Source organism: Fomitiporia mediterranea (genome assembly GCF_000271605.1).
Source record: "Fomitiporia mediterranea MF3/22 unplaced genomic scaffold FOMMEscaffold_9, whole genome shotgun sequence".
NCBI lineage: Eukaryota > Fungi > Basidiomycota > Agaricomycetes > Hymenochaetales > Hymenochaetaceae > Fomitiporia > Fomitiporia mediterranea.
In genome coordinates, this window is record NW_006760394.1 from 558,882 (window position 1) to 580,548 (window position 21,667).

A 21,667-nucleotide genomic window follows, 5' to 3' on the forward strand; every position below is an offset into this window, starting at 1 on the left:
GGGGGAATCACAAGTCACCTAATGATTGTACCTCACACCTCACAATAAGGTGCTTTGGGAAGAAGAAAAAGGTAGCATCTATCAGCATCTACCTTATATTGATAATGTGAGTATTTTCTTTCTTTCTTTTCCTTGTCTTTATTTATATGGACTCAATATATGTACAGAAATTTGATTTTAAGATGGCAAAAATAGGTTACAAAACAGTCAAGGGGCACATCATTAGAAAGATCTTGTAATACTTTTTTTTCTTGTCTCATACTTGCTTTGTGATTGCTATCAAGTTGTATATTAATGCTATACATTTATTAAGATTATAACTTTACAAAAAGAATGTTTTTATAATTGTATACATTAATAACCATTTTATAACAATTGTAAGTAAACAATAGTTGTTATTACTTTATTATATTGTAAGTACCACTCTGTTTTTATAATTATAATAGAAATATAATGTAAACATAATACTTTGGCTTGTCATACAAGGTTAGTATAATTAGTTTTATAGATTATATTTATCCATAGTACTTATATTGTCTTGTAATGTGTTAATATGTCTTATTTAGACATTACAATTCATCTGGAAACCTTGCAGTTACTTTATAATGTATATATAATGCTTATATTGCTTTATAATGTATATACAATGTTTATTTTGCTTTACAAAGTCTAAAATTCCATATAAGGAATGCGACTTTTTCGCGATGCGATCGGCCAGGGTATGTCCGGGTTGCAGCACTCGATCCACCAAGAAACGTTGTTCGTTTACTAACTCAGTTTGGATTCCAGGTCTGGCTTTTCCCTCTTTTATTCTATGAAATTGCAGTTGGTAAAGCGGGATTCTGTATATCGGCACTCGTCATGCGAGTCATCCAAATCCGTAGTCCACGAAGGAAAGAGACGGATATTGAGTGACGCACACTATCTACACGTTCCTACGAGAAACCCGAGTCTTCCGATCAGTACTTTGCACGACTCACGCTTCCCGCCGATCAAGAGCCAATCCACTCATACTCCGTCGGAATTTCATATGCATAGACCCTCTCAACTTTCACCTTTATCTCAGTCAAACTAACACGACACTTCTTTCCAGGTTTGGCAGGTACTGAGTACAGACTCGCTCATTGCAACGTTCTCCCGCATAAAACAAAGGGATTCACGCAAGGGATTCACACTTCCATTACCCGTGTTCCCTGTGAAGAGAAAAACAAATATGCAACGCGTTGAACACGCCCACTCCGTCTCTACGAAAGTCGGATAAACATGTGCCTTCCCCAAAACAATGCAATATCAATATTGATAACTTCTTGTCCTTGGTAACTCCGGAATGCACGCATTTGTTATTATTATTCGGGGCACTCTCGGCCGGAAGGAACGTTGTGGGATTCCCGAATGGTTCTTTGCTTTGCATATGCCGAGCGTAGGCCTGGGCTTAGAACTCAACTGGGAATACTTGTTCGGTCGTCAGTAGACTGATAATGGACTAAGAAGTCGACTCTAGTCGGGGAAAATTGACTATTTGGCGGGATGAGTCGTTAGCTGATTTAATATAGGATTTTAGCCTCCTCTCCGTTGAATTGACTTGAATTGTTGGTGAATTTGCATGATTGGCTAATAAGCTAAAGAGGGAGGAATACAATTTTAATGGGTGCAACTCTTCAAATACAATATTACAGAAACGAAAATATATTCTCCTCCGCACTCCATCCGCACAACCCTAAAATCATCAATATTTTTCACACACATCCGAATTCACCCTTCATTTCATCTCAACAAGGAGCCTTACTCATGGTTCGATTGCAATGTGCCGAGACTATGAAAGTATGTAAGCCTTCTATTCTGTTCCGTCGCATTTTATGCGGCTCCTTTGCGTCAATGATACACTCGATATGGATGATACGGTAACAGGATGCCGCTTGATCAGTTCCGCTCCGTGCCCTTGGGATGTTGCACTACTGAGGTCGAGACCAGTTCCTGAGCGCGAGAAGCAGCAGGATATATTGAACATTTTATGATCGAATCATACTTTAACTTCTCCCGCTGTCTAACTCGCCGTCCGAGATCGTTCTTCGATTGTTCAATAATGATCAACGCCCGTACCAAGTTGTTCGCACATCATGCGCATTGAGTAGACTCAATTCGTGTCGCCGCCCACCCCATACGTTTGAGAATTTATTCGGCATCCCAAGGGAGGCGAGCGTTTCAGAAAGCTTGCATAGTTGTGATTAACCATTCATTTGAGTATGCATCTCGATCGATCGATGTGTTGCTTTCTATTGATATGCTTCGATTTTCTTGGGATTCACCAACCTTGTGAGAAGACGATCCATTATTGATTTCATTGCTCTGTTAAAGTGGAGAAAAGTTTAGCGAACGGGCGTTCATTCAGGGAGTTCGAATGTTTCAGCCCTCTAAAGCTCAATTGCGGTCCGTTTGAAAGTGAATGTATTGGGTAAATGCGTCGATGGCTATATGAATCTTCTATCCCTTCTGACGATCATTGGCAGAAGCTGTCTGTATGATGAAATTCTTGTTCTACTTTGAACCCCGTTGTTGCGGTTGCGACGGAGAGAATAGGGAAGTGGATTGAAGAGAAGAGAAGACATAACCTTCCATCCTTCTTCTACTCATCTGTCCATCGTAAGATTTGCGACGGAATCGCTTTCCGCACCGCATTCGCCCAAGACTTTTTCCGAACACCTTTTTTTTCTGCTGAGGTAACTGACCTATCAATCATCCTGGAAAGATATAAAAGGAGGAGCCTACAGAGTCCGGATTCACCAGTCGAACACAACAGTTCAACTAGTTTCCCCACTATAACTTCCAACCCCTTGCCTCAAACCTCTCCAGCTAAACAGCTATCCACTCACTTAAAAATGTTCGCCAAGCTCGTCACCATCGCCTCCCTCGCCATCCTTGCGGTTGCCACCCCCACCCCAGTTCCTCAGGGAGGCTCCTGCAACACTGGCGCTATTCAATGCTGCAACTCCGTTCAATCTGCTGACTCCCCTGCTGTCGCTGGCCTCCTTGGCCTCCTTGGTATTGTTGTTCAGGACGTCACTGCCCAAGTGGGCGTCACGTGCACCCCGATTAGCGTGAGTATCTTCTTTGTTGAAGAGTTTTCTGCGGTTCAGAAAACTGATTGCACACATGATGTGTATTGTATCTCTAGGTCATCGGTGTTGGAGGCAATTCTTGCAATGCACAGCCCGTCTGCTGCGAGAACAACAGCTTCAGTACGTTTCATTTCCCATTTCTTTCGACAGATGATTGAATGCCCGCCTTTTGAACAGACGGCGTCGTTGCACTTGGTTGCACCCCGATCAACCTCAACCTCTGATGGATTCGTCCAGATAGCAGCGCATGGTCTTCTTGATTTTGGGTGTTAAACGGCCATTCTATACCATCCGGCTTGGACGTTCACATTCGTTTACAAAATACCCTACCTAGTCTTGGTTAGCTGTTAGATCCACTCGTTTGCAATGTGATGTTGTTGTCGTTTAATGCATTATGTTGTCTCGAACATCGACGGTGCGGTTATCTGAGTATTTCAATGAGCAAGGCCTATAGCTGTTCTATGACTGCGAACGACTCACTAATATTACGCCCATTCGAAATCTGAACTTTGTCTAGACCCTGTGCATAATTGACTGTCCTAGCCCTGCCATTATTGAAAGTGTCCCCTGTAAAGGACGGCACGTACTGTATTCCTAGTCACCTGCTCGGACCTGCCTAACGTGCGCACAATATTGGAATCGCGATATGCCGTTTATCCGACACTGCTAATTTGGAGTATGCATTTCTTCCATGCAGTGCATGGAAGTACATAACTGCAAGCCCGAAAACATCGCACCGAGGGATTGAAACGGTTACTTTCCATCATTTCATTACAAGAAGTCTTTGGGAGATGACAGAAGGTGCTGTGACGTGATGGATTCTGAACTGCAAAACAAGTGCTTACTCTAAGCAGAGAACTGTCATCCTGTAAAGGTCATTAGTATTGTATTCATAAGTCACATTTATAGAGTACCTTCAATTGCTAGTTGCCAAGAATTCTAGTGGAAACAATAGAATCATCCTGTGGTTCTAGGGCAGGGGAGCTCACTAGGACAGCATTCCCGCATTCCCGCATTGCCTGCGAGGCCCGAGGATGGAAACGAAGTCCAACTAATAAATCATCAATCACAGAATGAGTTCGGAGTTGCCTTGGATGAATAACGAGAAGTACATGGAGAACATCTTCGTTCCGACGAGGGTAAAGGTTAAGGCAATGTCCGGACAGGAAGACCATCTTCCCTGCAATATGGCGCTGAAGCAGAGCAGCTTGTATCTTCCCAAATGGAAGTAGCTGGCTAAGACTGCTTCATCTCGACGAAATCTGGCAAGTTGGTGACGAGATGCCCATACAGCTCGCCTCAGTTGCAACAATAAAGGACAAAAAGGGAATGAACTGGGAAAAACTGTTTGACGTTTAATGTATAGACTTCAGGTCGATCGGAAAGCGAACAGCAGTCTACTTACTTAATCGAGGTGGAGCAATTGGTTCTAATTGCACGGAACCCGATCACTTCGATTTTATCGGCCTCGGTCGCGTGTCGGCTGCAATGTGCAAGTGCGGCGCAGGGTATGTCGGTTTCGCCTTGTTCCCTATTTTTCCTTGACGGACCAGACACTGGAAAAGGCCAGAAGTATCATATGTTGCGAGGAATGAAGCGAAAAATGCGTCTTGCTAGTGTATGTACATAGAATATGCAGACTAACTCGTTGGAGCAAGAAGCTAGAACTTGAAGAAGGGATAAGGTATGAAATGATTCATGTCCGGTGAATGCATGAAACAGAGGGAAAATCAATGGTGCTTGAAAGACAAGCAATGTTTGCCTAGTTGTCTGACGAATTTCATTGTGTTGTACCCAATCATTGTGGTCGAGACGGTGGCCGGGAGAGAACGAGGCACGTGTTCGACACGTCGAAATGGAGTGCACGTGCTGGCAAAGTACAGCAGCGCGTGTCAAACTGAATCCGAATCGATCAGCCGCATTACTTCACCATCCTTCCACGACACTTTGCCCGCTCTCGCTGTCATCGCGCACTCAAACACCACCCAGTGCTGGCAAGTTGGTTGCTATCTTAGCTCATGATGACAAATCTTACACCATTTCCGACAACGCAAAGTCCCGACGAAGAGAAGCTCGACGCTTTCGCCTTTCCACCATCTTCCGATCCATCTTCCACGCAGCAAGACGGCTCAAAGAAAAACCGAAGGCAAACAGCTTTTTACCCAAACATGAACTCGTCCAATAAGCTACAGAAACCATTCAGTCGAAGTGCTGCAAAACGCGAAAGCGTCATGGCACTCGGTAGTATCGAGCACCTCCAGCATTACTTTACGAAAACTGGACTTGCTGCTAAGAAGGAGTGAGTAATAATTTATTTGTCATAATAATTTCAATTTTTTCTTTCTCGTACGTGAACCACTTAGACTTGACATAGGGCACTCAAAGAGAATAAGGGCCTCGTGCCTGCCATAGGAAGCGTAACAAATCGGCCATTGAGACCATCGCTTAGCAGTATACAAGAATTCCATCTGCCACCGTCTCCTGCTGTCCCTGTATTCAAGCGTACACCATATCCAGCTGTCGACAAGACATACGAGGTAGACCCTGAAAACCTGAAACCAGGCGTAATAAGAGACCTCGAATCCGTGTCTGAATCCTGGGGTCTTGCCAGCCATAGCAGTGAAAGTAAATTAGACGAAAAATTCGACGTACTCTCCGCTTTACGTGTCACGACCCAACTCATTCGCTCCGTACGCAACTACTGTGTATCTCTTCCGGATGACTCAATTGCGCTCCAGCCACACAAGCAGCACTTCCGGCCAAATTCCTTGCAACCCACACCTATGAAACGCGTCACGTCAAACCCAAATGGCGCTGCAGATCCCATGGCGCGTATCCGTCGATCTGCACTTGACGTGCTTGCTGTACTCCGAGTCTTGGAGGAAACAACGCGATTACCACTCTCAGACGAAGCGTATGACGCGCAGAGTGATCATGTTTCTTCTCAAGATTCACGTTCACCGGAACCAATCCAAGCTGTACTTGAAGAGGACGAACAGCAATATCACCGACGTCATTCACCCCCTCAGCAACAGGGACAAGGACAAGGACAAGGACACGACGTGTCCTTCGCGATCTCTGTTGTTTCCGTTCCGGGACGTTCAGAAGCCGTACCTGTTTGGGACGACGATGACTCCGACGACCTCGATACGCCTTCCGAAGCGGGAGAGAAACGTGAAGTATGGGATGAACGACTTGTCCTCGGTGGTGGATGGCTTTATCGACAAGACGTTCGTCTAACAAACCTTACCCACGAACGCGAGGTTATTGGAAAATACCTCGACTCGGTGGATGAAGCACTGTTTGACGGTCCAAGCAATAATGGAACAAGAGGTTGGGAGAAAGCGGCGCGGCTGGAGCTGGAGAAAGAAGGTCGAGCAAAAGGACGACGATCCAGTCTCGGAAGGCACAGAGATGATGTTTCTCCTATACGAGGGAATCGAGCTGTTTCGCCTGGTATGATGGAAGCCATTAGTAACTTGACGATCACCGAGGAAGGAGAATCCGAAGCTATTACACAGGAACCGGAAGAGGACGAAGAGGACGGAGATAGCGTCGACGAAGATGATTTACCTGAATGGGCAAAACGGAATACGTTCGTGGACAATCCTCTCGGTAAATATCCATTCACTTCTCATGTCTTCATTAGATATTTTACATTGTGTTGATAACTTATTCTATCTATAGCTCGAGCACACGCGCTTCTCATCTCCCTTCTTCCAACCTCCCTCCTTCCACTCCTCCCCATCCCATACAGGGATCGCCTTGAACTTCTCACGGCACTCTCCTCAGGCCAACTCCTTTGCGTGGCATACAACTCGGGTATACGAAGGAGCCGTAAAATGTGGGGTTATATTAACAAAGACGCGATTCATGATATTGCTTCCCTTGAGTCTAAACTCAGTCCTAACAATGATGGTGGAGGGGGAGGGAAAGAAGGCGAGGAGAAAAGGAAGACGGGGTGGACGTTCAGGAGGATTGATAATCTACGACTTTGGGCTGCGTGAGTATATTCTTCTCTTCCTTACCCTTTTTCCACATTCTATTTTCACTATTTTCGCCCAAGAAGTCTAACGTAACTTTTCTTTGATTCAAATACAGAGCTCTAAAACTTCGATATCTTATCCCACTCACAACGCCCGCAGCAGCCTTACCAATCCCATCCCACCAGTCACTCACGGCAGCACTCTCTCCTTCCTCACCAACTCGACCTTCCCTCTCTACATCACCTTCCCACCCTACCTCACTGTCCACACCCGCACGACCAACAAGTCCAAGCTTATCCAGCACAGGTACAGGCACACCTTCGCTCTCACCCCAAACCACACATTTCCCTCCGAAAGCAAACACAAATGAGGCGAAGAGGCGACGGAGTGACATCCCCTTAATTGGGTTCGACGCCAAATTGGTTGCGAGGCGCGAAGAGGGCTGGGATACAATGCTTGAGACTGTTTTGATGCAGTGGGTAAACGCGGTTGTGGAGGAACGACGCGCTGCGAGGTGATACTGCTTTGCCTAGTGCTCCGATCCTCTCATTGCTCCAGTTACTCCGACATTCCGATATGCTGGTATCCTGTTATAATTCGCCCTGATTCGCATGCTATCCTTCTCTCTTCTCTCTTCTCCCTTTTCTCTGCCGTGGACCGTTTACGACACCACCCAACAATACCTACGCTCTCACCTAATCTACGACACTGCTATATGTACACATGCCCTAACATCTGAATGAAGTATACCAAGCGGAATGGAATCCCTAATTTTGACACATGCACATACACGTTGGTAGTCAGCAAATTATTACAAACATTCGTTCTTATGAAAATCATATTCAAGTTAACGAGTGACTACACAAATCAACACAATAGAAACTAACGATCCAGAGTACCCTAAGCAAATATGATCAATACTAAATTATCCGTCATCGATGTAAGTGCAAACGAAAAGGGATGTGAGGTAAGAAAAAAGTACAATGAAATGCGAATAGACGAAAAGTCAAGTCAAAGGCATAATGAAGGTCATCGCGAACGTAATCATGTACATGTATGCATGAATAATAGATAAGTTACCCGTCCTAAGTTCAGCGTCCTTTCCGAAGTCAAACTCAAGACCAACATGAAAGGAAAGTATCCAGAGTATCCAGGGAAAAGAATCAAACACAGCTCAAAAAACCATCCAGCCTCTGCAACACTTGCTTCTGATCATCCGCACTGGCATCCAACTTTATCCGTGCGTCAATAACAGTAACAGTCGCAAAACACCCATCCGTCCTCCCTATCACACTCGTCTCAGTCGGTAACCTCCCACCATTATTACACGTCACCACATCAAGGGGGGTCAAAAGCGGTAACGCATCCACCGCACGGGTCAACACAAACTCAAACGCATCGGCGCTCTGACACTTTCCCGCCAACGCACTCGTCGTCGGATCAGGGTAGTTCACATTCAGCAGTATGTTCGCTGGTAAAATTGGTGAATCCGGTGGGAGACCCAGAGAAGGATGTGGTGCGAGGAGCGCGGCAAGGAGCTTAGCCGTGAGATCTCTGTAGAGGTTTGCGGAAATCGTTGCGGGATTCGTAGGATCGTCGAGTACGGTAAAGGATGTTTGGGTGGGGAAAGCAGCTGAGATGGCCAGTGCGGGGATCCCGAAGCTGAGAACCGCTTCGGTAGCTGCTCCTCTGCATAATACAATTCAATTGCCAATTCCACAGTATCAAAAGAAAATAACGTCAGTAAGGATTCTTCCGATACCGCGGATTCACAAAAAGGACCGTGCAGAGAATTTCGGCGAAGTAAGGAAAGAAGGAACGGAGCAGGTGGAGAATTTAAGAATGGAGGATTGAACAATGGAGCGGGAGAGAAGAAATAAAAGAAATCCCACATACACGGTACCCGAGAGTTCATCACGTATTAATCCTGTATTCGAACCCACGTTGGGTCCCGCGAGGACAATATCTGGTTCTCCACCACCAAAGAATTGTGGTCCGAATTCCGTAATTCCGAGCCGTGTAGCTGTGGCGCTGGAACAAACCAAAAAAGACGTTTCAGCTATGACTTCGCATGCTTCATCTGAAAGAATTTACTCACGGAAACGAATTTACGTAGTTCAACCGCGCTGTAACAAAAAAAATGTAATTAGTATGTACTCTACCGGAAAACACTCCGATAGAATAAAAAGGAAAGGAAAAAGGAGAAATGGAAACCACGTACAATCACTTGCGTTTTGTCCAGTTGGCGGTGACCCAGGTGGACACGAGTTGAATTCACACCCAGAGAATCCAACCTGCCATGGAGGTAAGTCAAGTGAACCCGTTCCAGATTGATTCTCCGCAGGCGCTGATAACACGACCTAATATTAAATAAAACAAAATAAAAATAACAAATATGTGAGACAATGTTTTTGAATAATTTGAAATAATAATTTTGATTGGATATAGGCGGATATGAGCGGACATGAACATCAACATACGTTTAAACCTTCGTCTCGAAGACCAGCGTAAAGAGCGCGGATATTTGCAGTCGCCCAGCCATCGTCGTTCGATATTAAGACTTTTGTCTGTGCAAGTACGAGCGCAGGTAGTGCGTTCAGCACCAAAGCTCTAGCGGATAGACGCCCGAGAATCATAGTAGACCAATGCTAAGAAGCCAACAATTACCGAAGATTGTGTAAAATGGACAAGAGGGGGCTGACTGGAAGGAAGGGAGCGGGGGCGGGCACTAAATCCACTTCGCGGATAGCAAGACAGAGAAAGCGGCCTTATATCTCAATCTCCCACTTTCTCCAACGAAAAGCCGTCCTGCCGATCTCGCGAACGTCGGGAATGGGTCGTGGCGCGAAGCGAGCTTGAAGGGGTTATTCTGAAACGAATAAGGAATAAACCTTCCGCATTCGCTGTTTTATACTCATATTCAGCGGAAACAAACCGGCCGCGGGAGCGTGGCGATGAACTGCCTGCTCGCTCGCACGTTGAGAAAGGCTGAGAAGAGAGATACAGTAACGTCATATTGAACGTAGTTACCGTATTGGTTCCTTCTTAGGCACGCCATGCTGTACATGCGCGGCTTGACTTGTGAACAAAATAGCACCCGGAAGCGATCTCAATTGAATTTGATCCCCTTGTTAGGCTTGCAAGCTCACAGGAGCACCTAGAATAACTTTGACCTGTTGATGATTTCGAGTCACCTATAGTGATTAGAACAGCTTCTACTAGGACACGCAGCATTGATGGACAATATAACGCATATAAATCACTTCGCACCATCATTTTATGCACAGCTAAGGAACGCCTCAAGTCTGTTCAGCACAACTGCCTGCGTTGAGGCATCTACGTCTCCTTTTGTTGTCGCGTTCATTACACTGACACTTACAAAACAACCTGATTGTTGTACGACGCTGTTTTCCGTCGGCAATCTATCGGACCCGCACGTGGTGACGTCGGCTGGCGTGCCAGCGCTCGCTGAGTTGATGCGCGTTAAAACAAAGTTGAATGCATCGGGATCGGTGCAGGATCCGGTGGCGGCCGGGTAGTTTATGTTCAGTGTGATACCCCTCGGCAGAATCGGAGTGGAACAATCTGCAAGAAGCGCTTGCACTACTTTAACTCCGAGAGAAGCAAAGACATTTGCGGTCGTCGTCGATGCTGAAGGTGTTGAAAGAGTTTCGAAAGAAACTTGTGATCCGCCAGCGCCAGAAAGGGCAACAGAAGGAAAGCCTTCCTTCGCAGCTTCACATGCTGCACCTCTTTCAGAAAATTTCGTGGAGTCAGAATGCATCCGACCAACAGCTTCGACACCAAAAACTATTTGCATGACTTACACAGTTCCTGAGCCCAATACAACTGTGCCTAGGTTATTTCCTACATTCGGTCCCGATACGACGAGATCAGGTCCCGTACCGCCAAAGAAAGGTGGAGCCGCAGTTTGTATTCCGAAACGAACTGAGGTGACCCTAATCGGTTCGCCAGTCAACCCAAGTACACACTTCTCAAGCATTTGCTTTCTATAGCACTCACGGGAAAGAATTGACATAGTTGAGTCGGGCTTCAAGAAGCATATAGTCAGCTAGTGGACGAGAATAGGCATGGAATAATTACAAACGTACGATTATTGGGATCAGAACCCGTCGCGGGAGAATTGGGTGGACAGCTACTAAACTCACACCCAGAAGATCCCAATGGCTCCGGCTCGGCATCTGAAGAGCCAGTACCAGACTCGTTTTCCGCAGGCGCAGAAAGGACTACCTAATCCGCCAGAAATTACTGTGTTAGTGCAACTAGCATACACAGACAAGGAGCAGTACTGACATTGAAGCCGGCGGCAACCAGAGCGGTGTTCTGTGCTCGGATGTTGGCAACCGCCCAACCATCATCATTTGATTGCAGGATTTTCACTTGTGCAAGGACAGATGTAATCACCAACAGCAAACAGCTGAGACGCAAGATGCCCGAACGAGTCATTGCGGCGTTGTTGGTTGCAGAGCCTCCGCGGAATTTCGATGCCACCGTTCTCTCTTTAAAGCATATCTACCCGACACGCACGTGCGAAAATCATCCACGAGAACAAACAAGACACGGGTCCATATCAACGGTCCACGTCGTCACCGAAAGGTAGCGATGTAACAATGAGTATGATAGGGACACATCATCTTGCGGAACACATCGTCCGTCGAGTCCGCCATGTGCACGGTTGAACCAAGTGACCTAAAGAACCCGCCAAACGTAAGTATGCCAAGAATAAACGGGTTTCTCGACGCATGTTTACTTGATCGGGTCAAATGACAGCAATCGAAGCGGATGCACGTTCGAGCAAGGAGGTCCCGTTGCCCTGAAGAAGCTGTTGAAGACGTGCATCCCTGGTCAAGGACATCATATGAAGCAGAGCGTCAACAGACTTCTACCTCTTCGGTCCTAGCTGCTTTGTATTGAGTCAAGTTAAGCTATCTTCGGCACGGAGTTCACGGCCAGGTCCAGAAGCCTTGGAAATCGGAGAAACCTCAGCGAAGGAGTACTCTTAACGCCGCTGTATCTGAGCAGTTCAGTCACAGCTCAATGAGAATAAAGTCGAGAAAGGAGCCTGAGTTCTATACAAGCTGCCTGTACGTGCATACGCTTTATGGACATGAATAGCAGGTCTGGCTCGCCTGAGAACAGGCCCAGGTGCAAATTGTGGCAAAGGCCATCATCCATCATGCCCATCATGCAAACGTTTGACCGCACTTCGTGCTTCTTCTGTTCTGTACTCTTGCGACGTGTCGTCCATCATTTGAAGCATTTTGTTCAGCATACTGACGTTAAAGACACCTAATTCATGTGGATAATACTGTTCTTTTTGACGTGCAGGCTGGTGACAGAGGGATGGCTGTTCAACGATGTGTACATGAGACAGAACTGAACTAAGGTAGTAGAAACTCCCGAGGCTCATGTGGAAATAGTTTCCCACAAGTCATTTTTGTAAGGACCCGTGGAGGCGTGGTAAACATCGCGTGGATAACATTTTATGTAATAATATTTGTCATAGCCTGTATGGACAAACAAGGGAATTATTTGATACTCAATTTTATTTGTTGCAGCATTTTCGTCAAAGTAAGTAATCATATGTAATAAACTACCTTAGTAATACATATTGGCAACACTCAATTTTTTGCTCAAGGTCGTTGCAGTGAGGTTTTCCTCGTGGTTTTCCACTGTGGAAAACCTCGCTGTGGGAAACTGACCAGTTTCCTCTCGCACCCTACTGTAACATGATCCCTCTTTTCAATTTTTTCACACAGACACAACCACACATTATTTCAACTTAAAAATCAGTATATACATAGATTACTATATAAAAACCGTACTTCTCTTTTCAAAAAAAATTTTACGATTTTTTTTTGAGGTAGGAAGGGTGGGGATCCCTCTTTTCAATTTTTGTCACAAAATGTCACATATAATTCAATACGTGCAAGCCTTGCAAATGCACTGCATTGCTGTATCACTTCAGCACAATTGTCACGTTTTTGTCACTCTCAAACAATCTTTCTACAATTTTAATTCACAACAACCAGTATACTACTTAGAAATTATACTAAGAGTACTCTTGTATATACATAAGAAATACATAGTATAATTGTAACAAGAAGTGCACTAATAAAATTAACAGAGCTAATTATAATTGAACATTGGAAAAAAGTGGTATTTACCAATTTTTAATTCCTTCATTGATTTTTTTTCAGAAAAAAAGACATAATATGTTTTCTATAGTACAAATGCACTTTCTTGAATTTTTTGGTGGTGTCAGGTACTATGGATGGTGTGCAAATGCAAAAATTGAAAAGAGGGATATCTTGAAAAAAATTGAAAAGAGGGATCACGTTACAGTATAAGGTAGAGACAGATTTAGAGTTACGTAATAATATCTAACTAACGCATACACATGTACATAACGTCATATAACGAATTCGGGAAGAGCACATACAAGCAAACGTCCTGACACTGAACAGTGATGGTTCTATGTACTTATTTCCCTGGTCAACTTAACTCAGATCTAAGAAGTTGGCTGTAAACATGGGTAGGTCAATTGTAACTGCCCATCTTCACACTTTTCATCTTTTGCTTGGTTAATTATGTTCCCATCTGCACTTTTTCACGGCCAGCCTGGCTCCGCTAAGGTGCCAGGCCCAGCAACATTGTGCCGGCTCCAATGTGGACCTCGCACAACAAATATTATGCAAATGATACAATAGTGGCGTCTGATCCTCCTTGCAGTTGCTGTCTCACAGTAAGCATATGTTACATATTTTGGGTCTAGTCTCTAATTTGCTCCTAGTTGCTACTGTACAGTCCCCACGAAGGAAATCTAGGAAGAAGTGTACTTATATTTAGAGCATTCAGTGCAAAATCTGCAAAGCAATAATGCAGCGTGCTTTGTTGAATGGATCCTGTCTGTATAGCAAAGTTATATATTAAATTTATTGATTTGCAGAGTGGTGGTAAGCAAATACAAAGTGGAGCATCCTGTCGATCAAGAGCAATGAATACTTGGACCGTCGTTCTTATGCTTTGCACCATAACATATTTATAACTACCGAAATTTTAACAATGACATAATCTACCCACCTCCACAGTGTCTACACGGTTTTCTTTCTGGCTTCCCGCAAGCACTTGTCATTTACTTTGCTTAGCAGACCTAGCACTGATCGCTGTTTCCCTTTTCGTGTATCTTTCTTGACTTTCATGTTGTATCCAATGGAACGAGATCAGTTATCTTGTTATTTCTGTGCACTGATCAAACGAATTGATTCGGATCTTGAGATCATCAGGCTTCTCTGACCACACTAACCACTGAGCATCAACACGTTGTAGAGACTCGGAGCATGCTGTGCTGAGTTAGTTTATGCCCTCCGCCCTGCTCTTCCTCTTACCACGATCTCTTTTTGCTGTAATTCACTCTCAGTGCTCAAGTCTTGTATCTCAGCTTTCCAAGTGCTCATGGAGGAAGCAAATTATCCAGAGATTGTGTTTTCGACACTTTCTCTGATTGGGCAGCACAAACATTCTAATGGAATAGAGAACTTGTAAGTAGCTTCATGCCACAACAGGTCTAATATACTATTTCCCATAAGTATTCACTACTTTGTACTCGAATTGCATGATGGATGCATGCAAATAGGCATGCAGCAGATATTGAGGAGTCTATCACACTTTACCGTGAAGAAATGGAAGATTATCCGATCGATCATCCAAACCGGCCTACCTCATTGGTTACCCTTGCCTATTATTTGTGTTCTGGATTCAGTACAAGTGGACAAGAGGAAGATCTTGATGATTCAATCGAGTACAGCCAAGTTGCTCTACAACTTCATCCAGAAGGTCATCCCCATCGTACCAAAGCACTACTCATCCATGCTTGGGCCCTGTTAGCCCGATTCAGGCGTAACGGAAAAGACGAGGACCTTAGAGACGCAATCAGTCACTGTATAGTGCCCTAGGATTCGAGCGACAGTTTTCAACATCCCCCGTCCCTGGTACCTCTGAATATCAGCATCATTCTCCTCTTGCATACCATGACATCGGCAATTTTCTATATACACAATATGAACAGAGTAGCAGTTCTTGATGCATCCATCGATTTTCATCAGAATGCTCTCAACCTCTGCCATGCTGGACATCCTGACCAGTTTGTGTTACTGATCAGTCTTACAACTGCTTTGCTCGAATGCTTCAAGCGAGGCGGGAGAGATGCTGATTCGGAAGAGTCAACAAAGCTCCATCGGTCTGCTCTTCAACGTTGGCCATCAGACCATCCTGACCGGTACTCACCACTGGTTAACCTAGCAAATTGCTTGTCGATGTGTCTTGGACATAGTGGACAGATTGATGACCTTGACAAATCAATTCAGTACTACCAGGAAGCTTTGGATCTTTGCACAGACGGACATGCGGATCGACCGCTGTTGTTGAGTAAACTTGCTTTCTGCCTCTGTACTAGGTTTAAGCAGTATGGACAGTTGCATGACCTTAATCATTCAATCACACTCCACCACGAGGCCCTTGTGCTGAATCCAAAAGGTCATCCTAATCGATCCTCGACTTTGAGCAACCTTGTAAACGCACTGTTGACAAGGTTCCAGCATGATTGCAAAGTCGAGGACCTGAAAGAATCCATTAAATGCCACTGGGAAGCATTGCGTCTTCGTCCAGTAGGCCACATAGATCGGCCATCGTCGCTAACCAACCTTGCCAATGCGTTGCTCGCCAATTTTGAACACAGCGGCAAAGAAGAGGACCTTAGAATATCCATATCGAACCACGGAAAAGCTTTGGATCTATGTCCTGAAGGCCATCATGATCGGTCTGCAGCATTGGGTGCTCTTGGGCATGCATATTTTACTCGGTTCAGGTTGTCGAGGTTGTCAGATGACTTTGAGCAATCCATTCAACTACTTGAACTTGCAACAGCCCACACCTTCTCCAGTGTGCTGGTGCGCCTTGAGGCAGCAAGGAAATGGGCAGAATATGCACGGTCTCATACACATTACTCTACTCTCAATGCGTATAGCACAGCCATGTTACTTCTTCAACGAGCTTTCTCTGTCAGCCCCACACTGAGCACGCAGCGCACGTTTCTCCTACAAAATACCAAATATAAGGCCCTAGCCTTGGATGCTGCTTCTTTCGCTATAGCAGAGGGCAAACGCGATGAAGCTGTTGAACTTCTCGAACAAGGAAGGACCTTGCTCTGGTCGCAGATGCGTGGGTTCAGGACACCCTTGGAATGGCTTTCAGGGACGAACAAAGACCTTGCAGACAGGTTCAAGCGTGTTAGTCGTCAACTGGAAAATCTCGTAACATCCAATTCGAACACAGATAGACCCGTCAGTGGATCACACATGTTCTCCTCGAATACAGAACAACAATCGTTCGACGAGATGCTGAACTTGAAGCATCAACTTTTGGACCACCAGGAGGAGGCTATCAGCGAAATACGTCGAATCCCTGGATTTGAAAGTTTCCTTGCAGCCACACCCTTCAAAGTACTGCAACGGCCCGCTACAGAGGGACCAGTCATTGTTGTCAACCATTGCAAACATCGATCAGATGCCCTCATCATCCTCGACCGCGAGGACTTACCAGTTGTTTGTGTCCCATTGGATGGAGAGTTCTATGAGGACAGTATTACATTGTGTACCGAGCTCTTGGAAACACAAAGGTGTCTTAGAACTTACTCATACGAATATGACGAGATACTCTGCCGAGCGATGAAGATATTGTAGGACAGGGTTGTCTCCAAAGTCGTAGACAAACTGAACGAGCTCGGAATTGCTGAAGGCTCGCGCATTTGGTGGTGCACTACATCTTTGTTATCTGCGCTTCCCTTCCACGCTGCAGGACCTTTCGAGGACACAAACGGCACTATGGCGTATCTGTTGGACAAATACGTTTCATCATATACTCCTACACTCGGAGCACTCATCAATGCACGGTTAGATGGGGTCAGAGGAGAACCGACAGTACTTGTCATCGGGGATACTTCACTTCGCTCAGCTAAGCAGGAAATTAGAAACATCAGGAATTGTGGGATTAGCACCAAATTGCTCATCGACAAGAAAGCATCTCGTGATGCAGTAATCACAGCGCTTCCGGGAACAGAATGGGCCCACTTCACTTGTCATGGAAATATGGATCCAGAGCCTTTCAACTCTTTGTTGAAGCTGCCATCTGGCGGGCTGACTTTACTCGACATTGTCCGAGCAAATCTTCCAGAAGCGGAATTTGCGTTCCTTTCCGCCTGTCATAGTGCTGAAATAGCTCACGATAGCGTGTATGATGAAGTTCTTCATCTAGCTGCGGCGATGCAGTTCTCTGGATTTCGAAGCGTGATTGGTTCAATGTGGGAACTGCTTGATGAGGATAGACCTCTTTTCGCCAAGGCTGTCTACGCGTACATGTGCGATTGTGACGAAGGGGATGTACGGTATAAGAGGGCGGCTACAGGCCTTCGCAAAGCAGCTCTTGATCTAAGAGCACGAGAAGGCCTTGCGACTGAGAGATGGGTCAACTTGATTCACATAGGCGATTGATTGGCTCTGGAGGATTTTATGAGCCGTACCGTTTACTATTTTATGTATGCAGAATTAGCTTCAGTCGTGCAACAGTGATAGACACTGAAAAGTTAAACAGACTGCTGCAATTCCTACAGCAGAAGATAGATGTTGAGAGCAATCAGTAATAGCATTCGCCATTGCTAATGTCACTGAACCAGCGGCCAGACAGACAATAGGAAGGACTGTATTGTATGGGACATTCGGCTTTTCAGTCAGAGAATCAGAGAGTCGGAATTGGTTGGCGTACAAGAAGAAACTCATCTGAGCTTTATGGGAAATTAAAAAAATCCACGGCAAACTCAATCCAGAGACAGATCCCGGATGATTCAGCCATTTCATTACATCAGCTATAAGAATTGCCTTTCCAAGGCAGCAAGATCACGTCTACGCCAACTTCGAACTGCAACTTGCTCTGGACTGTAACTATGGCCGGCCTCGAGAAGGATCCATTCTACCTTAGGTACGCACACAAATACATTTACATGGTCATACACACGACATACATACATACTGACGTCTTTGCCATCTTTAGATACTAGTAAGTCGCAGAACTCTTCATCGCAAATACACTCGTTGAACAACACGTCCCAACATTTCTATTAATTGTATCTGCTGTAATGAACGCGTTCACCCTGCAGCACGGGCCACTCAGGCAAGCATGGACACGAGTTCCTAGAGTTCGAGTATTCCCATGGACGTTTACGATACGCCAACAACTCGAACTACCGTAATGACAGTCTGATTCGTAAAGAGAGTACGTCACCACACCCTTCTCTCTCTCAAACACCCCGCTAGAAAATTGAAAATTGAAAACATCCGCTGTATAGTGTGGATTGGGCCGTTGGTGGTGAAAGAACTGAAGAGAATCGTCGAGTCGAGCGAGATCATCAAGTTCGTGTTTCTTCAATTTGCTTGAAGTTTATTTTCTGGGATCTGGGACGTGGTGACTGACGCTTGAGGTGTTGTCGTTTAGGGAAGACGACCAGAACTGGCCAAAGAAGAACATCGTTGGGAAGCAGGAGTTGGAAATCCGAGTGGGGAATGATCATATTGCCTTTGAAGTGCGTTACCGTCTTCTCATTTTATATCTCATACGACGCCATTTATTAACTTTTTTATTTGACATTTTGCAGACAGCAAAGATCGGCTCGTTGGTCGACGTACAGGACAGCGAGGACCCAGAAGGCTTACGCGTGTTCTACTACCTCGTTCAGGACCTCAAGGTGCGTCATTTTGACTTTCATATTTGCGTCTCGTTGTGGCCTCATTGTTCATTCATATTCGCGCAGTGTCTCATTTTTTCTCTTATTTCTCTCCACTTCAAAATCAAGCCTATATAATTTTCCGCATATCTGTACACTTTTCTTGATGTTCAGTGTCGTTTCACCCCCCAAAACGCCTATACATCTTTTCCGACGCATTATCGTCAGAACTGGTCGACAAATGCGCGGAGCTGTAATTATGATAGGGTCTGTTTGTTTGTGTCAAGGCGTCAAAGACTACAATGACCCTGTGCTGCGCCAATGCGCCTCATATCCTATTGTGTGATATAACCCATAAAAGACCTACGTAGCCCCCTAGATCGTCCTTGCCACCTAACCACGACGTCCATCCCCATCGTTTACGCCACCTAACTTCAAGCAAAAGAAAGAGAAAGAACTGTCGACGAAAGAAAAAAAATTGAGAAAACATGCCGAAGAGGAAATCTACGATGACGCGTGCCAATAAGCGAGGCGCGTCTGCTCCTTCGAGCAGTAGTACTACCGTTCCTGCCAGTACAACAGAACCAGAAACAGCGACGACGACGACGACGATGTCGACACCGCAGTTTACGCTTAACGAGGTAGTTTTGTGTTACCATGGCCCTTTAATCTACGAGGCGAGAGTCCGCAAGACGGATAACTATACTGAGAGTAACTCACCAACTGGACGGACTGGTCCACATTACTTTGTGCATTATAAGGGGTGGAAAAATACGTACGTCCTCTAACACCATTTTCTGGATTTTCCTATGATTCTTACAGGTGTCATTGTTTTCTCTATTCTTCCTAATATTCACACCCTGTCGTGCAAAAATGTAAATCTGGACATTAATATTGAATATTGTGACGAATTAGCTGGGACGAATGGGTCCCAGAATCCCGACTGATGAAATTCAACGAAACGAACATCCTCATTCAAAAACGTCTCAACGCAGAGAACAAGGAAGCGCAATCTGCTGCGTCTGCGAGTACGAAGACTGCCAAGTCGGCGACGAATGCGACTTCGGGGAGGGTGTTGACTGCGGGTGGACGGAAGGAGAGTACGAGGGGTACGAAGCGAGGTCGAGAGGAGGTACGTTAAATTTTCATTTTTTTCTTTATCTTTTCGACGGTCTTTTTGTGTGTGCTGATTGATGGTTTGTATATTTGCGTGTGTGGTTGGTTCTCTATATATGTGGCTATGTGAATGTGGGATGAATAGGATGACGGCTCGCGTAGGCCGGATATGAGGCTTTTGATACCGGACATTCTGAAAGTACAACTCGTCGATGACTGGGAGAACGTTACAAAGAACAGCCAGGTTCGTCCCTTCCCTCCCTCTTCCCTCCCCCTTTATCCAGTCTAAAAAAAAGGGAAAAGAGAAACCTGACTCGCATACTTAACTGACTGCAGCTCGTCTCCTTACCACGCAAACCAAACGTCTCCGAACTCCTTCAAGAATTCCAACAATGGGCTCTCTCCACCACTTCCTCTTCCCCCTCTTCCCAAAATAACCAAAAAGACCAAACTGCTCAAAAAGATCCAAAAGACCAACAACAACAAAACCAACTCCCCCGCGCAGCCTCCCTCCTCCCCTCCATCACCTCCGGCCTCAAACTCTACTTCGACCGCGCCCTCGGCTCAAAACTTCTCTACCGCTTCGAACGTCCACAGTATCATAATCAACGATATCAGTTCGTTACGGGGTCACATGTAAAAGTGGGGAGTCAGAAGGAGATGAGTGAGATTTATGGGGCGGAGCATTTGTTGAGGTTGATTTGTATGTTGTCTTTCTTTCTCTTTCTTTTTTCCCTTTGAATTTCCTTTTTTTGTGTTTTGTTTATTTTGTTTTTTTTATCTTCGTATCTTGTGTGTTTTTACGGCGAATAATGCTGATCCTCTTTTTTTAAATCATAGCGAACTTACCTGCAATGGTTGCACAATCCAAGATGGACCCAGACTCTGTAAACATCCTTACCGACTACGTGCATTGGCTCCTAAAGTACGTCCTTCCATCTTTCCATCCTTCTCACGCATTTTTTCTCTGAACACGACATTGACCAAAACACCATTTTCGTCTTGCACAGATATATGGTCCAAGAACGGGACCGAATCTTCCTAAAGGAATACGAACAGGCCTCTGCTCAATATCAAAATTACATCTTCCGCTCCTGATTTCCTGATTTCCCAATTTCTTGATATGTAGGTATATGTGTATATGCGCGCATATGTTTGAAGCACATCTTGAAGTCTTGCGCCTTTTTTTTCACTGCCAGATGTTATCTTATTGTCCTCGACCTCGAAAGATTTTATGACTTTTTTTTGTGATGTATATTTTGTAGCACGACGAACAGATAGAAAGCTTATTGTTCTGAGAATTAACCTAGAAGGTCGGATTTGTTTGATCCTATGGGTTCAGATACGTGATTAGGTGTACAGTATACAACAAAAGTATTGCACAGGTGAAAAAATATATATAACTTCCCCAAAACACAATAATATTACACTCTGTAAATTGGTACTTGTAGTCTAGCATTTTATGAATACAACACTCTATAAAGTATTAAATTCCTTTCAAAAATGAGTGAAAGCAGAGAAGAATACAAAAAAGGTCATTTTCAACTTTTTTTATAGAGTACATGTACAGTCAACTAAAAATCACTAAAATTAAGTTCTAGATAAGTATATCTCAGCTATACTTTGAATGAAACAAATTGAGTTAGCAGTTGTTG

General features: G+C 44.9%; 7 protein-coding genes across 7 annotated transcripts; 5 read left to right on the plus strand and 2 right to left on the minus strand.

Moving 5' to 3' along the window:
* The first annotated feature begins 2,796 nt into the window (after nt 1-2,796).
* FOMMEDRAFT_22212 (hydrophobin-251) lies at nt 2,797-4,657 on the plus strand. The gene is made up of 10 exons (XM_007269111.1): nt 2,797-3,095; nt 3,173-3,236; nt 3,294-3,541; nt 3,597-3,655; nt 3,704-3,898; nt 3,962-3,982; nt 4,031-4,055; nt 4,106-4,167; nt 4,229-4,460; nt 4,522-4,657. The coding sequence occupies exons 1-3, from the start codon at nt 2,877-2,879 to the stop codon at nt 3,338-3,340; spliced, it is 330 nt and encodes a 109-aa protein (XP_007269173.1). The 5' UTR covers nt 2,797-2,876; the 3' UTR covers nt 3,341-3,541; nt 3,597-3,655; nt 3,704-3,898; nt 3,962-3,982; nt 4,031-4,055; nt 4,106-4,167; nt 4,229-4,460; nt 4,522-4,657.
* A 426-nt stretch (nt 4,658-5,083) lies between these two features.
* Nucleotides 5,084-7,785, plus strand: FOMMEDRAFT_22213 (uncharacterized protein). Its single transcript, XM_007269112.1, has 4 exons — nt 5,084-5,415; nt 5,491-6,731; nt 6,804-7,119; nt 7,218-7,785. The coding sequence occupies exons 1-4, from the start codon at nt 5,138-5,140 to the stop codon at nt 7,618-7,620; spliced, it is 2,238 nt and encodes a 745-aa protein (XP_007269174.1). The 5' UTR covers nt 5,084-5,137; the 3' UTR covers nt 7,621-7,785.
* A 140-nt stretch (nt 7,786-7,925) lies between these two features.
* On the minus strand, nt 7,926-9,807 carry FOMMEDRAFT_142337 (sure-like protein). Its single transcript, XM_007269113.1, has 5 exons — nt 9,583-9,807; nt 9,324-9,462; nt 9,201-9,228; nt 8,999-9,133; nt 7,926-8,791 (listed from the first exon to the last, which is right to left on the minus strand). The coding sequence occupies exons 1-5, from the start codon at nt 9,736-9,738 to the stop codon at nt 8,266-8,268; spliced, it is 984 nt and encodes a 327-aa protein (XP_007269175.1). The 5' UTR covers nt 9,739-9,807; the 3' UTR covers nt 7,926-8,265.
* A 14-nt stretch (nt 9,808-9,821) lies between these two features.
* FOMMEDRAFT_111950 (acid phosphatase) lies at nt 9,822-12,177 on the minus strand. Its single transcript, XM_007269114.1, has 5 exons — nt 11,417-12,177; nt 11,215-11,353; nt 11,126-11,153; nt 10,930-11,061; nt 9,822-10,854 (listed from the first exon to the last, which is right to left on the minus strand). Exons 1-5 carry the CDS (start codon nt 11,567-11,569, stop codon nt 10,380-10,382), a joined length of 927 nt encoding a protein of 308 aa, XP_007269176.1. The 5' UTR covers nt 11,570-12,177; the 3' UTR covers nt 9,822-10,379.
* A 3,006-nt stretch (nt 12,178-15,183) lies between these two features.
* FOMMEDRAFT_159082 (uncharacterized protein) lies at nt 15,184-17,670 on the plus strand (the record flags this gene model as incomplete). The annotated part of the gene is made up of 2 exons (XM_007269115.1): nt 15,184-16,725; nt 16,864-17,670. The coding sequence occupies 2 exons, from the start codon at nt 15,184-15,186 to the stop codon at nt 17,668-17,670; spliced, it is 2,349 nt and encodes a 782-aa protein (XP_007269177.1).
* Nucleotides 17,671-18,333: 663 nt separating this feature from the next.
* On the plus strand, nt 18,334-19,034 carry FOMMEDRAFT_91457 (mago nashi domain-containing protein; the record flags this gene model as incomplete). Its single annotated transcript, XM_007269116.1, has 5 exons — nt 18,334-18,448; nt 18,522-18,585; nt 18,668-18,755; nt 18,828-18,917; nt 18,984-19,034. Coding segments are annotated over 5 exons (408 nt in total), but the record flags the coding sequence as incomplete, so codon positions are not given.
* A 473-nt stretch (nt 19,035-19,507) lies between these two features.
* On the plus strand, nt 19,508-21,229 carry FOMMEDRAFT_111956 (MRG-domain-containing protein; the record flags this gene model as incomplete). The annotated part of the gene is made up of 6 exons (XM_007269117.1): nt 19,508-19,671; nt 19,812-20,028; nt 20,158-20,256; nt 20,349-20,715; nt 20,853-20,937; nt 21,023-21,229. 6 exons carry the CDS (start codon nt 19,508-19,510, stop codon nt 21,108-21,110), a joined length of 1,020 nt encoding a protein of 339 aa, XP_007269179.1. The 3' UTR covers nt 21,111-21,229.
* Between the last annotated feature and the right edge of the window lie 438 nt (nt 21,230-21,667).

What these genes read in the sequence shown, in the direction of transcription:
- FOMMEDRAFT_22212 (XM_007269111.1), top strand. Translation starts at nt 2,877, where the DNA reads ATGTTCGCCAAGCTCGTCACCATCGCCTCCCTCGCCATCCTTGCGGTT. An exon ending in TCACGTGCACCCCGATTAGC is followed by an intron (nt 3,096 to 3,172) that starts GTGAGTATCTTC and finishes TTGTATCTCTAG; the next exon opens with GTCATCGGTGTTGGAGGCAA. An exon ending in CTGCGAGAACAACAGCTTCA is followed by an intron (nt 3,237 to 3,293) that starts GTACGTTTCATT and finishes CCTTTTGAACAG; the next exon opens with ACGGCGTCGTTGCACTTGGT.
- FOMMEDRAFT_22213 (XM_007269112.1), top strand. Translation starts at nt 5,138, where the DNA reads ATGACAAATCTTACACCATTTCCGACAACGCAAAGTCCCGACGAAGAG. An exon ending in GGACTTGCTGCTAAGAAGGA is followed by an intron (nt 5,416 to 5,490) that starts GTGAGTAATAAT and finishes GACTTGACATAG; the next exon opens with GGCACTCAAAGAGAATAAGG. An exon ending in AATCTACGACTTTGGGCTGC is followed by an intron (nt 7,120 to 7,217) that starts GTGAGTATATTC and finishes ATTCAAATACAG; the next exon opens with AGCTCTAAAACTTCGATATC.
- FOMMEDRAFT_142337 (XM_007269113.1), bottom strand. Translation starts at nt 9,738, where the DNA reads ATGATTCTCGGGCGTCTATCCGCTAGAGCTTTGGTGCTGAACGCACTA. An exon ending in AACTACGTAAATTCGTTTCC is followed by an intron (nt 9,134 to 9,200) that starts GTGAGTAAATTC and finishes GGTTTGTTCCAG; the next exon opens with CGCCACAGCTACACGGCTCG. An exon ending in GATGAACTCTCGGGTACCGT is followed by an intron (nt 8,792 to 8,998) that starts GTATGTGGGATT and finishes TGTATTATGCAG; the next exon opens with AGGAGCAGCTACCGAAGCGG.
- FOMMEDRAFT_111950 (XM_007269114.1), bottom strand. Translation starts at nt 11,569, where the DNA reads ATGACTCGTTCGGGCATCTTGCGTCTCAGCTGTTTGCTGTTGGTGATT. An exon ending in TGGTTGCCGCCGGCTTCAAT is followed by an intron (nt 11,354 to 11,416) that starts GTCAGTACTGCT and finishes CTGGCGGATTAG; the next exon opens with GTAGTCCTTTCTGCGCCTGC. An exon ending in GGGTTCTGATCCCAATAATC is followed by an intron (nt 11,154 to 11,214) that starts GTACGTTTGTAA and finishes TGCTTCTTGAAG; the next exon opens with CCCGACTCAACTATGTCAAT.